This window comes from Callorhinchus milii, unplaced genomic scaffold (assembly GCF_018977255.1).
Source record: "Callorhinchus milii isolate IMCB2004 unplaced genomic scaffold, IMCB_Cmil_1.0 Scaffold13, whole genome shotgun sequence".
Lineage (NCBI taxonomy): Eukaryota > Metazoa > Chordata > Chondrichthyes > Chimaeriformes > Callorhinchidae > Callorhinchus > Callorhinchus milii.
The window spans coordinates 19,246,613-19,259,337 of NW_024704754.1; the positions used below are offsets into that span (position 1 = coordinate 19,246,613).

Below are 12,725 nucleotides of genomic sequence, written 5' to 3' on the forward strand. Positions count from 1 at the left end.
CACCACAGTTTGACTTCAATATTGTATTGTCAGGCTACATGGAGGCAGTTTATCTCCCCCATAGGATAGTCAGACTTAGTTTGGCTTCCTCTATCGTACACTGTGAGCTCACAGATGACGAATGGCCATTTAGGTGAGAATATCTGGGGCCTTCTACAACATGAGTCAGTGTAATCAGAAAGATGGTACAGGTAGAAATGTGTATAGTTGTGGATTCAAGCCTCACATTGGGATTTTAGTTCACAGTCTGGGCTGACAGCAGCGCAGTCTGGGGGAGCAGTGTTGAATGTGCCTCCCTTCGGACGACACTTTCACCCGAAGTTCTATCACACAATTTTTCAGGTGAATGTTAAATATCCTGCTACCCTACTAGAAAAGTGAAGGGAGTTTTTCTCACTGTCCAGACTGATAATCCTCCAGATTAAATGGTCATTCACCTCATGGTCTGGTTGGGACAATATTGACTAAAACAAGTCAATACAGCAAAACCCTTCACTTTTCCATTAGTATCACAGGAACTTTAATGTCCACCTGAACAGGTAGATAGGACCTTGGTTTAGCACCTCATCCAGGACTAAACCACCCCCAACAATCCAGCGCTCCCCTCAGCTCTGCCTTGAAGTACAGCACAGTATCAGCCTGGATTGTGAGCTCACTCTACCCAGGTTTCCCTTTACACCTTCTGATACAGAGATGATTGCTGAGCATTCAGTAATAACTGCAGTAAAATCATTGATTCCTCCCTGCTCCTGACTGTGTTTCTCCACAACAAGTGATATTCCCAGGTACAGTAATCAGCCTGTGTTCCTGGCCCAACACAAGGCGGATGGATTGCCTGTCAATGCGCTGGGTCCTGAACCCCCTTTGATGGGGGAAAGGAGGGAGGGGAAGAGCCAAGATCTGACTTGTTCCAGCCTTTGTTTATAATGGGAGGAGCAGAAATCAGTTATGAAAACACAAGAGGAAATCCCCTAAAACTGGAGCAAAATCCCTCCAGTTTGTGCTGAGTAACCTGCCGGCCCTGGTTATATAAAGGCTGCAGAGGGAGCGGTGCTCAGACCAGACCACAGCTCGGAACAGATAGAGACCCGGCTTCTGGATCTGTCTGTATTTCTTGCTGCGTCACAAAGGTTATTGGTTGATCCTTTCAGGCTCCCCAACGAGATACACCATGTCTTTCAATATGAAGGCTTTCAACGTGAAGGCATACCTCCTGGGCAAGGAGGACATTAACCGCGAGATCCGCAGGTTTGCCGTGGACCAGACCGTGTCAACCAGCTTCAGCTTTCTGCATGAGAAGGTGGCCAGGGTCTTCCAGTCCCTGCGCTCAGACACCTTCCAGATGTACTACAAAGGTAAGCGACTGAGTGGCCTTGGTGTGGCTTCTGCTGCGCTTTCTTGAACAGTAAACTGCCTCATTAGCTACAGCTATGATCAACTTTTGTTTGAGAAAAGTGGGTTTACATATTTTGTGTTTATGCATGTACAGTATATTTATTCTGTGAAGCGCTTTGAGACGCCTCATCAAGGTGATGAGGCGCTGTATCAAATGCAAAGATTATTCTAGTTGGCAGATTGATTGCTCGGGGGTTGCTCTCCATTTGCGATCTGCATGTGTCGCAGTAACTAGAACTCAGCCTGGGCTCGTGGTGATGTGGCTGCTGCTGCTGGACTTTTTAAAACAATTAATTACCAAAATATGATTTATTTGTTTTTGTTCCTAAGTCCGGTTTGACCGAGCGTTGTTGCTCTGGCCCCGACCCTGGAGACCCCTGAGATTTTGTTAATTGTGGTGCGTCGAGTGTGTCTCCCTCCCCGGCCATTGGCAGTATTACACCCTCACCCACTAGAGCACAGGGCCAGCAGTGAGGTGCTCAGGGTTTTAAAATCCTTCCTTATCCAAATTAACCTCCAAATGCAAATAAATTAGATGCTCATCTCTTAAACATTAGTAACATTAAAATGGGGGCTGTTTTGGGCTGCCACTCAGAAAGCTTCAGGTTCAGTTACAAACTGGAGACTATAAAATGAGACCAAATTCCACGTTCTTCCTGTCCCTGGAGAATTGGTTGGGATTGTTTCCCAGGAAGGATATGTGGCTTAATGAGAAAAAGCCACAACACAGAGGTTAAACAGAAAGGAGAAAGAAAGAAAAATCATGAAATATCAGTTAGGTAATAATGCCAAGTGTGAGGTTATGAACCTGTAGTGTAGGAAGGAGAATGACGTCTGGGGAGGGATGAGTTGGGGGAGGCAAGGGGGTGTCAGCATTTTATTGCTGAGTTTGGAGTTTGAGAGGTTTCCATCTGACTCAGTCAGTTTAGGGGAGAAAGGATGAACATCGAACCACTTGTATTTAGTTTTTGATTTTTCTCTCTCAGATGAGGAAGGAGACATGATTGCCTTTTCCAGTGATGATGAGCTGATGATGGCCCTGTCGTTTCTGCAGGAGGACACCTTCCGCATCTACATTAAGGGTAAGTACCGAGAAATGTCAATGTGGTAAGATCGGGAGGGCTAGTTTTCTGTGGCTCAGATAAAACTATACAATGACTGTCAATAGCACAAAGCCTTGGTATTGCTAGACACTGGAACTAAACTGTTACGTCTATAAAGCACACAAACTCAGCACTGTGCACTCCTTCCTCAGACTACACTTAACCTCCTCTATCCCCAGCTCGGGTGCAAACTCTCAACTGTCCAGCGCCTCGGGATAACCTCCCGATGTGAAAGACGCTGTATAATTGCAACTTGTTATAATGGACTTTACTGTACTGGGCACGGATAAATATTGAACCTCAATAATTAACACCATCATTGCATCGAGTCTCAGATCTTCATTACTGAACCCTGGCTCTGCAGGTACCATCCCGCCTCTTAAATTGTCCCACAGAAACTGTGGATGGTACACGCAACTTGAAACGTCTAAAAGTCTCATAACTGGCAGCAAATGCTGGCTGACGATAATGCAAAGTAACTACATATTTCATAAATATTGTGTGGTAATGTCTCATCTTAAAATATTCATAAACTCTTCAAATTCCTCTGGCTGAAACTGGTTTACATTTGTGACCAGGTTTATTGCAATTTGAACTATCAAGTTGCATCAAAAGTACCCTTTAACAGTAATCCCCATCCTTGAGTTAGTCTGTTCCCCCCACACATACTCAGCCTGCTGTTTGTAACGACAGAGACCATTTAACAAGCACTCCCCCGTAACATGCAGATCATGTGTATAATGTCTCCCCTGTCCCCCCAGATAAGAAGGAATGCAAGCTGGAGCACCGCCCGCACACTGCCCAGGAGAAGCTGGCTGGCCTGCTGCACCCCAACGTGGTCTGTGATGGCTGCAACGGGCCTGTGGTGGGTCCTCGCTACAAGTGCACAGTGTGTGCCGACTACGACTTGTGCGGCATGTGCCGGGGGAAGGGGCTCCACAAGGAGCATGAGATGCTGCTCTTCCAAGTTCCACTCTTCAACCCACTCGAGGTGAGGGAGAGAGAGAGAGACTGTAAAAGACACTGTAAAAGAAGTTGTTTTTGTTGATCAATAACAGTGGTTCAACACCATTCGTATGAAAGTTGTTGTTTTTAAAACGTTTCCTTTCCCTCCTAACAGTGGATGCCTCGTGGCAAGTGGCTGCGTAAGATGCGACATGGAGGCCCGTGTCAGTGGGCTCAGGCTCACGCTCAGGCTCGAGCCTCATCCTGTTCCGGGCAGCAAACACCAACCACTGAGCACCCACAGCCTGAGCAACGTAAGTACATCATAACCAACTGGCCCAACAGTGCAGCCACTTCACACAGCATCGGGACTACAAGAACAACAAGATTCCATTTATAGAGCGCCTTTCACGTCGGGAGGACGTCCCAAGGCGCTGTACAGTTGGGTCAGGACCTGAGCATTGGGGGGGAAATAGTCAGGGTGAGAGGAGGGAAGGGAGGGAGCGAGGAGGGGGGAAATGGTGAGGGGAGGGAAGGGAGGGAGCGAGGAGGGGGTAGAGAGTCGAGAGGGGAGCTGAAGGCCAAAGAGAAAAGTCTTGAGACCGGCCTTGAAGGAGGAAAGGGAGGAGGCGGTGAAGGCACTGGGGGATAGAGATCCAGAGCCTCGGGGCTGACTAAGTATCCACTGACAGATTGAGTTTAACTTTAATGTTTAAACTCTGTGAATCGTGTACTGTCTGGCCAGTTAGCCTCTGTGAGTCGCTCCTGTAACGGGTCTGTAACAAACAGTCATTGTACTGTTTGGGAAAGCGACGACTGAGGCAGGGCTCTGTGTTGGCATCACTACATTGTGTAAGTCGCCTCCAACTGGCCTGACCCAAGAGCTCCTCTTGTGTTGACGTGAAAGGCGCTTTACAAATGTAATTTGTTGTTGTTTTTGTGTTGGGAGGGTAGAGCTGCTAGTGTCATTGCAGTGATTAAATCAATCACAAGGAACTCTCAGCTCACTACTGGCTCCTTTTTGCTATTCACAATGTATACCTGGCTTTCCATGATTAGTTGCACTTTGCAGAGCGAGGGAATGAGAGGGAGAATCCCAGATGGTCATGGAACGCCACACAATGGCTCTGAGATTTCTAAACTGGGGAGGAGGGGACATTCTGCGACTTCAGTGCAATTGGTTTAGTGGCTCTGAATAAAAATCTCGCCTCTAAATACAATTATTTCAATTAGCAGCTGCAGCTCCCGGGGCCCAGAATGAAGATGTCAACTTGACCTTCCTGAAGAACGTTGGACAGAGCGTGGCTGACATGCTGAGCCCACTGGGTAAGTCAGTCAATACACCCTGCCGTGTTAGTTGTCAAATGCTCACTGCTTCAGCAGCTGGTGCCCTCCTGTCTCAGGAAAATTAACACCAAAACTAACCTACTTAAACAATCTCTCAAACCATAGCTTAACTTAAATAAACACAAGTGGATTTATATAGCGGATGCTAACCAGACCGAGTGTGTGTGTTTATACTGTTGCACTATGGAATCAGCAGCTAACTGTGACTGGTGTGTTGCAGGTATCGATGTGGAATTCAGTGGCCAGAGGTATCAGGCCACTCAGACTCCACCGAGATCCATGGGAGGGAACTCGGACTCTGAGCAGTCAATGTCCAAGCAGAGTTCAGTCAGTGTCCCAGACCAGGAGGGGCCGAAATCAGAGCCAATGGAACAAGACCATCCATTCGTGAAACTGAACTCAGCCCCAGCTTTCCCTCCCACTCAGTCTGGAGAGAACGTGGAATTAAAGGTGAGAGAAAAAGAGAGGGAATTCCTCTTCCTACAGTGCTCTCTGGTAATGCTGAAACTCCAATGCCTTCAGATCGACAGTCACTAGAATTGGTATCAAGTTGTATTCCTTTTTTGTAACGAGAGGTTTGGGCCTATCTGCCTTTTTCTAAAATGGTTGTGGGCGGGGGATGGTGTGGCCTGTGTTCCATGTACTGATTCTCCTTCTTACCTGCAGCCCGGCACCTGTGGTAACAATGATGAGGAATGGACTCATCTCTCGTCCAAGGAGGTTGACCCATCCACAGGGGAGCTCCAGTCCTTCCAAGCCCTGCAGCTTCAGGAAGCCAGCGAGCTCCAGCAAACTGATGGCCCCACCGGCCTGAGAGAGGCAGCTGTCTATCCACACCTTCCACAGGGTAAGTGCAGTGACTGCTGTGCGGGGAGGGAAGAGAATTTTGCCTGGAAAACTTACTTGTTGAAAACTAATATTCTTACTTGTAGTGCAACATGTCTATGGAATTGTGAGGTGGTGTCACCTGGAAGCTAAATTCCTCTTCAACTATCAGGAGTGAGAGGTGGAGAATCACTGCTAGTGTTGGGGTGGTTTTTTCTATTTTGCAGATTAACCTGTGTTTAACTGATATTGACACTGGGAGCCTGAAATGGGGTTATTCGCACAACTCCTTCACAAGATGTACTTAAAGAATTACTTTACGTGGATCCTTAAATTTAGTTTAAGAGGAAGACGGATTGCCATTGATATCAGGGGCTAACCGTAATAATATGCTTGCTCTCTCTCACACAGATGCGGAACCTCCCCTGATAGAAGCCTTGTCCCAGATGCTGTCAATGGGGTTCAGCGACGAGGGTGGTTGGCTGACACGGCTGCTTCAGGCCAAGCAGTGTGACATCGGCTCCGCTCTGGATGCTCTCCAGCCCGCAAAGGCCTCAGCTCACAAATAGTGCTGCCCACAACCACTTAACAGCACTGTAGTCTAACTATTGCGATTTTATTAGGCTGCTGCTTGCTTTATTGATGTATTTAACCTCCCCTATTGCTCTGGTGGTGGGCTACTGAACATTAGGGCTGAGCAGCAATTTCCTCACCTTTATGGTCACATTGCAACCAGGGCTAAACTCACCTGCTCACAGTATTCTCCAGGTCACGTCAGGTTTAAGTTGACTGCATGTAACTATTGTTGGATGTGAAATGACTTCCTCAAGGCAATAAAGCACAAGTAATGACTTTTAGAAACGACAAGTTATTTGATCAGCTGCAAGGCCACTGTGTGCAGTGCAGGAGAGGGAAACGACTCTATAATTAATTACCAGGTTGTCACACGTAGACTGACACCAGTCTAATCCCACATTATTGGATATTCAACAACAACAATTGCATTCATGCAGTGTCTTTCACATCAGAAGGACCTCCCGAGATGCTGGTTCAGCTCTCTGAGCACATCCACCCAGCTTCACCCTCATCACTGACAAACATCTGACTAGAAACTGGACACGCTAACTTTAAAACCATTATTAATTGACATTCCAGCATTCCCTGTGGTTTGTTTTAAACTTCACTCGGCTCCCAGTAAAGCTTTCAATGAAGGAGGGACCAAATTTGTAGACACGCCACATTGAGGCGTCAGTGGTGAAACAAGACACACCATGAGTGTGTGGGGTAGGACGGGGAGGTAAGAGAGGCATGCAAGTCCTTTGGGAACTTGAACCTGCTTCTTTCCTCCTCATTCACTGTATTTGGTATTTACAAAGGACTTTACAAAGCATGTTTATGGGTAAAATGAATATACTATACACGGTTCCAGTGTTAAACTCCGTCCACATGTCACACTGGGAATGTCACACGTTGCTACTATAAAGACTAGGACTGCACAGCCCTCATGTGAAAGCACTTTAAAATGCTAATCCACCTTTTCTGCTGATCTATGTCAATTTTCTGTTACTGTTTTCTCAATAAACTAAGCATTATTAAAGCAGACTGTCTGGCATTCTGAATCTCATTTACTTCACTTGGGAACTTGGGTTTCGAAAACCTATCCTGAGAAGCTGTGCGCAATTGGCTGCCATGTTTCGCCCACAAAATATAGTCACTCCACTTTAAAGTATATTTTGCGAAGAGCTTTGAGATGTCTCAAAGACGTGATAAGGTGCTATATCAAAGGCAAGGATTATTATTATTAAGTGCATATCTTTGGCATTTTTCAGTACGTGAAATAACATTGATTCTTTTGGGGGNAAAGAGAAGTGGTCAGTATACGTTTTGATATTCATCCTAATCTAAATCAATCAATGAAAGGGTTAAAGTCCCCAAGGCCCAGGTTGAGGAGAACGTATTATCGCAATATTGTCTGAGAAGCAGAATGAACAATTCGGTGCCAAAGTCGACAACATTGACTTGAAAGCAAATGTCTCGTTTCCCAGGTGATACAGAGGGCTCAGGACATTACGTTTAGAATGTTCTAGACACGTTGGTGACTGATAGTTTGGCCGAGACACCGAGAAGTAAGGTTCAGAGGCTTTAAAAGTGCCTTTTAAAGTAACAAATGACCAGTTAGTATTAGGCTGTGAAAGAAAGGAGCTGTAAACAGCTTAAGCTAAATAAAGGAAGGCAATGCAGAGATCATGAGGAGAGCCAAGGCTGGCATTTCAACCACACACCAGCCCGTCAACACTGGAGAGAAGCAACTGAAAGGTTCTGGCCACACCCAGTAAATAAACCCACACGGCTTAATCTTGTCAGGACAGAAAGATGTTATAATAGTAAAACATTTAGACAATAGAAAGTGAATAGAGTCTGTAATCTCGCTCAAGGCCTGATGATAAACCTCTAAAACATTTATCTTTGTTCAAAAGCATCTTGTGACACACAGCTTGGTGAGGCGACCTGCCCTGTGATGAATCACTTACACACAGTGTTTTTCGCAGCAAATGAAACAGCGCTAATCTAGAGATGCCAGACCTGCTCGATCCGCTCTCACTGAGCTCGGCTAATACTGACACACACAGACAGATTACGATTTAATCTCTATTACTGTGAAGCACACACACACAAGTGGTAATTCGTATATTCTCCAAGGACTTCACTTTAATGAATATTTCAGAATAAATTATAAATTAACGTCAGGGCCTTGAATTGGCAAATACATCATGTCCGTCCCCCAGGAAACTCCCACTAGTGCATATTACACAGAAACCATTCTCCACACCACTGAAGGCCTCCAGTCACAATCCAGCCAGAGACCGCATCACAAATTCTCCTCCGACCTCAGTGTTTGTGAAATCAAACTCAACATTGCCCACAGCAGCCGAGAGGAGAGTAAACCTCAGTTGTGAACATGTCAACAGGCAAACTCAAACTAGCTTTTTTGAAAGCTTATGTTTAATGTTGGAAAAACCCTTTCATTAAAAGACTATTTTGGGGAAGAATAAGGCAGCAACCATGATTCCTTACAGATTGTTGTGATCACTGGTGTGAGCTCTGAATGTAAACTCCCTCTGGTCTGAGTGACTGTCAGTACAGTTCCACCCAGAGCAGTGAACCAGTACACTTCATTGGGAGGATTATAGCCAAAGCATTGAGCAACCCAGGTTAGTGTTACACAAGTTGCCACACAACAAAGGCTTTTGCTGAAACAGGTTTATTTTTGTGCTCCTTGTTGCTAGGATCAGATACCCTCCCCGTTCAGTTCCTGGTAAATCTACAACTCAAAGCCTTTCAGAGACAGGCGAGTGGTCCCGGCTGAACAAGCAGCAGTGAAGCTTGACACACAATGCTCACAATGACGGCCTATACAGTCTGAGCTGGTTAAACCTGGGCAGGTACCTCAACACACACTCTGGGGTCCCAAGACAACCTGCGCCTAATTCTCTCCGGAATTGGTAGGCAGGGTGCCTCCCTCTACGGAGAGAGTGCGAATTCCGTTGCAGACACAGGGAAATCTCCATGTGTAGGGAGCATATGTATGTGGAAGCCTCAGTCAGGTTTGGAGACTCTTAAGCATGTTGATGGGTTTCCTCCCGAGTCAGACACCCGGCTGATCAATAAAGAGCTGTCCTCACACACTGCCTCCCTCCCACCCGAGGTTAGCTTCACTGCAATGTCCTTTTCTTCCATCAAACCCTGGAAATCACAGATCATCAAAGTCCTCGTCTGTGTGAAAGAGCGACAGGAAGGAGCCAGGGAACTGTGTGGCTGGCACAACATTCTGGGAGTTGATTGTAGGAGGAGCACAGGGTGAGAGGTCACAAGTTGCGGGAAGAAGGGGCTTCGGGCTGAAAGTCTGAGGTCCTCCCCCAGGGCTGTGTGCCCACATGGGGAAAGGCTGGTGAGGCTCATGTCTGGCTGCCTGATCACACACAGTCTTACTGCTGACAGCACGACCAACCCAGTCTAACTCCATGTTAGGTTCCCCCTTGGGTTTGGATGCAGTGACACTGAGCAGCTGAGCGGAGCATTTCTCCGTCACTCTATCACTGATCGGCAAATATCGGTTATGGCTAGAGAGCCCCAGGCCCGCCTCAGGAGGACCCGGGCCTTCAAGATCATTGCCATCTTGTTCATTACCCTGTTTAGATGTAAAGTGTGGCTTTGGCAGCTCTGTGATGGCAGGTTGTCTGTGGTCAGCTCCCTGCGAGTCATCACCTCCCACGTTGGGCAGGAATCGATCCCACCTGGAGGCCAAGGTTTGGCCTCGCTGGGCCACATCACCCGTAGCTGCCGGTCTTCCATCATCCCCACGGGAACGATGGCCAACACCAGCCCGCGAGCTCCCCCAGCCTTGCTCACTCCCAGCCGCCTTCAGGTGCTTCTGTAACACAGCAGAGAAAACCTGCCTCAGTTTACAACACCGAGTTACATTTATACAGCGTCCTTCATGTCGGGAGGACGTCCCAGGGCGCTGGACAGTCAGGGATTCTTACTCTTAAACATGGATTTGCTGAAAGATAGACTGACAATTACACACAAACAACTTCCTGAGGGCAGGAGCTTTGTGCCGAGGGTTCAGGACAGGGATGCTTCCCCCCACCCCCCACCCTCGTTTCCTCACGTCTCTCATTGCACAGTGCAGAGCTCACGTACCTCCCCCCTCTCCCCCAGCGTGCTCAAACCCACCTGCCTTGGTCCGTCCCCCAATCCTGCTTTCTTGCGTTTACTGTCGGGGGGAGGGAAGAGAGAGAAAAATTCACAAACTAAAACAGGTGTATTTTCTTTCACCGACTTCAACCGTATTTTGCTTTGTGATGTGACTCGGCAGCTTAGGTCTGACCTTCGGCCCCTGGTGAGGTTCCTGGTGCTGGCCTGGCCCTGCTGCCTGACACTGGCCCCAATCCAGGCCTCCTCCTCCTGATCATCATCATCCTCCTGCTCCGGCGTCTCCTCCAGATACTTACTCCAGCGGCTGCCTCCAGCTCGCTCGCTCTCCTGTGAAAAGCATGAGAGTGACTGAGCTCAGAGAGTACAACGCACACAATACACAGCTCCAATCACAAACACTGGCATCAGGCTTTGTGCTCGCGTTCTAAGACACTACCCTGAGATGCTGCATAAATGCAAGTTGTTGTTATACACTATCAACAATTCTCTCCATGGCCTCAGGGAATGGGAGTTGGGTTGGTTCAGTTACAGTTTGGAGTCAGCTTTGACCCTAAATTGGCAAACGATTGTAACCACTGGAACCACCGTATCTGTGTCAGGGTCTCGGCCTCGCTCAGTTACCTGCGGCCTCTTTGCCTCATCGCAGTGCCAGTCAGTGCCGTCCTTTACTGAGACGCCCACCTCACATTCGCCCGACCTGCCCAAGAAACACAACAACATCTCAGCCAATGTTGTCACAAACCTCATTAATCTCAACAGCAAAATAAAACAATCTCGCGGATAGCTTGGTCACAGGAATGTAATTAGTAATGAAAACAGAGACTTCTGTACCAGGGAGCGGTGTCCGCGGCTTGTACCATCTCTCCCTGCAGCAGGTTCAGCTTCTGAACGTGGTGACGGCAGTCAGCTCCCGAGCCCTGACCATAAACCTAGAGACACAGACTGGTCAGTGAGAACAGAAGAACAGGTCACTTTGCCTCCCGGCAAAAGAAGACTATCCCGTTTGCCTTCCACCGTCCTGTCAGCCTTTCGAGAACAAATTAAGTAGATTAATGTTTAATTAACTAATTAGTGTTAGAAAATACTATCTGGGGATACATGGTTTGGGACAGGACAGAAATGACCCCAAACCCCAGGTAACAGGTTCCAACCTTCAGCACTGACTGTGTCTCTCCACAAACTTTACAATTCCACCTTTTGCTCTTCTTCACCTGAAACAGAACATTTATACATAAAAAGCCTCTCCCAGAGCAGAGACAGCCCCCCCCCCCCCCCACTGTCACTCACCTCCCCCCCCCCCACTGTCACTCACCTGCCCCCCCCCACTGTCACTCCCCCCCCCCACTGTCACTCACCTGCCCCCCCCCACTGTCACTCACCTGCCCCCCCCCCCACTGTCACTCACCTGCCCCCCCCCACTGTCACTCACCTGCCCCCCCCACTGTCACTCACCTGCCCCCCCCCACTGTCACTCACCTCCCCCCCCCACTGTCACTCACCTCCCCCCCCACTGTCACTCACCTGCCCCCCCCCACTGTCACTCACCTCCCCCCCACTGTCACTCACCTGCCCCCCCACTGTCACTCACCTGCCCCCCCCACTGTCACTCACCTGCCCCCCCCACTGTCACTCACCTGCCCCCCCCCCACTGTCACTCACCTCCCCCCCCCCACTGTCACTCACCTGCCCCCCCCCCACTGTCACTCACCTGCCCCCCCCCCCACTGTCACTCACCTCCCCCCCCACTGTCACTCACCTGCCCCCCCCCCCACTGTCACTCACCTGCCCCCCCCCACTGTCACTCACCTGCCCCCCCCTCCCCCCCCACTGTCACTCACCTGCCCCCCCCCCACTGTCACTCACCTCCCCCCCCACTGTCACTCACCTGCCCCCCCCCCCCCCACTGTCACTCACTCACCTGCCCCCCCCCCCTGTCACTCACCTGCCCCCCCCCCCCCCCACTGTCACTCACTCACCTGCTGAACCTGGAAAGTTTTACAGGAAAAGCATCTCAGGGCCTGAAACTGAGGACCCATCAGTTCCTGAGCTCAACCCCGACTCACAGCGCCGCCCCGCGGCCGCTCCCACATCACAGCGCCGCCCCGCGGCCGCTCCCACATCACAGCGCCGCCCCGCGGCCGCCTCCACATCACAGCGCCGCCTCCACATCACAGCGCCGCCTCCACATCACAGCGCCGCCCCGCGGCCGCTCCCACATCACAGCGCCGCCTCCACATCACAGCGCCCCCTCGCGGCCGCCTCCACATCACACAATATCAGTCAGTGATGACACGTGTGAGTGAGTTGTCACTGTGGGGGTCTCAGGGCTTATTTATGGAGTTGGAGTCTGAGAGCCCTTCCGGTACCATCTGTGAAGCCGAATAACTTGTT

General features: G+C 49.2%; 2 protein-coding genes across 4 annotated transcripts; one reads left to right on the forward strand and one right to left on the reverse strand.

Annotated features, from left to right (window-relative positions):
* Positions 1-853: 853 nt before the first annotated feature.
* On the forward strand, positions 854-7,215 carry sqstm1 (sequestosome 1). 2 transcript variants are annotated; one of them, XM_007908131.2, is made up of 8 exons: positions 854-1,355; positions 2,382-2,477; positions 3,260-3,489; positions 3,619-3,757; positions 4,677-4,769; positions 5,011-5,240; positions 5,457-5,637; positions 6,027-7,215. In XM_007908131.2, exons 1-8 carry the CDS (start codon positions 1,172-1,174, stop codon positions 6,182-6,184), a joined length of 1,311 nt encoding a protein of 436 aa, XP_007906322.1. In that variant the 5' UTR covers positions 854-1,171; the 3' UTR covers positions 6,185-7,215. The 2 variants fall into 2 exon arrangements, with proteins under 2 accessions (XP_007906322.1, XP_007906323.1); XM_007908132.2 differs by having other exon boundaries at positions 4,680-4,769.
* Positions 7,216-8,304: 1,089 nt separating this feature from the next.
* Positions 8,305-12,429, reverse strand: mrnip (MRN complex interacting protein). 2 transcript variants are annotated; one of them, XM_042340155.1, is made up of 7 exons: positions 12,311-12,429; positions 11,486-11,545; positions 11,166-11,263; positions 10,956-11,031; positions 10,507-10,661; positions 10,353-10,392; positions 8,305-10,047 (listed from the first exon to the last, which is right to left on the reverse strand). In XM_042340155.1, the coding sequence occupies exons 1-7, from the start codon at positions 12,368-12,370 to the stop codon at positions 9,367-9,369; spliced, it is 1,170 nt and encodes a 389-aa protein (XP_042196089.1). In that variant the 5' UTR covers positions 12,371-12,429; the 3' UTR covers positions 8,305-9,366. The 2 variants fall into 2 exon arrangements, with proteins under 2 accessions (XP_042196089.1, XP_042196088.1); XM_042340154.1 differs by having other exon boundaries at positions 10,353-10,661.
* Positions 12,430-12,725: the final 296 nt, after the last annotated feature.

Bases quoted from the DNA above. Each gene is read 5' to 3' on its own strand.
- sqstm1 (XM_007908131.2), top strand. From the start codon at position 1,172: ATGTCTTTCAATATGAAGGCTTTCAACGTGAAGGCATACCTCCTGGGC. The intron at 2,478-3,259 runs GTAAGTACCGAG...CTGTCCCCCCAG, and splicing joins CTTCCGCATCTACATTAAGG to ATAAGAAGGAATGCAAGCTG. The intron at 3,490-3,618 runs GTGAGGGAGAGA...CCCTCCTAACAG, and splicing joins CACTCTTCAACCCACTCGAG to TGGATGCCTCGTGGCAAGTG.
- mrnip (XM_042340154.1), bottom strand. From the start codon at position 12,370: ATGGGTCCTCAGTTTCAGGCCCTGAGATGCTTTTCCTGTAAAACTTTC. The intron at 10,662-10,955 runs GTAACTGAGCGA...TGCTTTTCACAG, and splicing joins ATGAGGCAAAGAGGCCGCAG to GAGAGCGAGCGAGCTGGAGG. The intron at 10,048-10,352 runs GTGGGTTTGAGC...GCTGTGTTACAG, and splicing joins TGGGGGACGGACCAAGGCAG to AAGCACCTGAAGGCGGCTGG.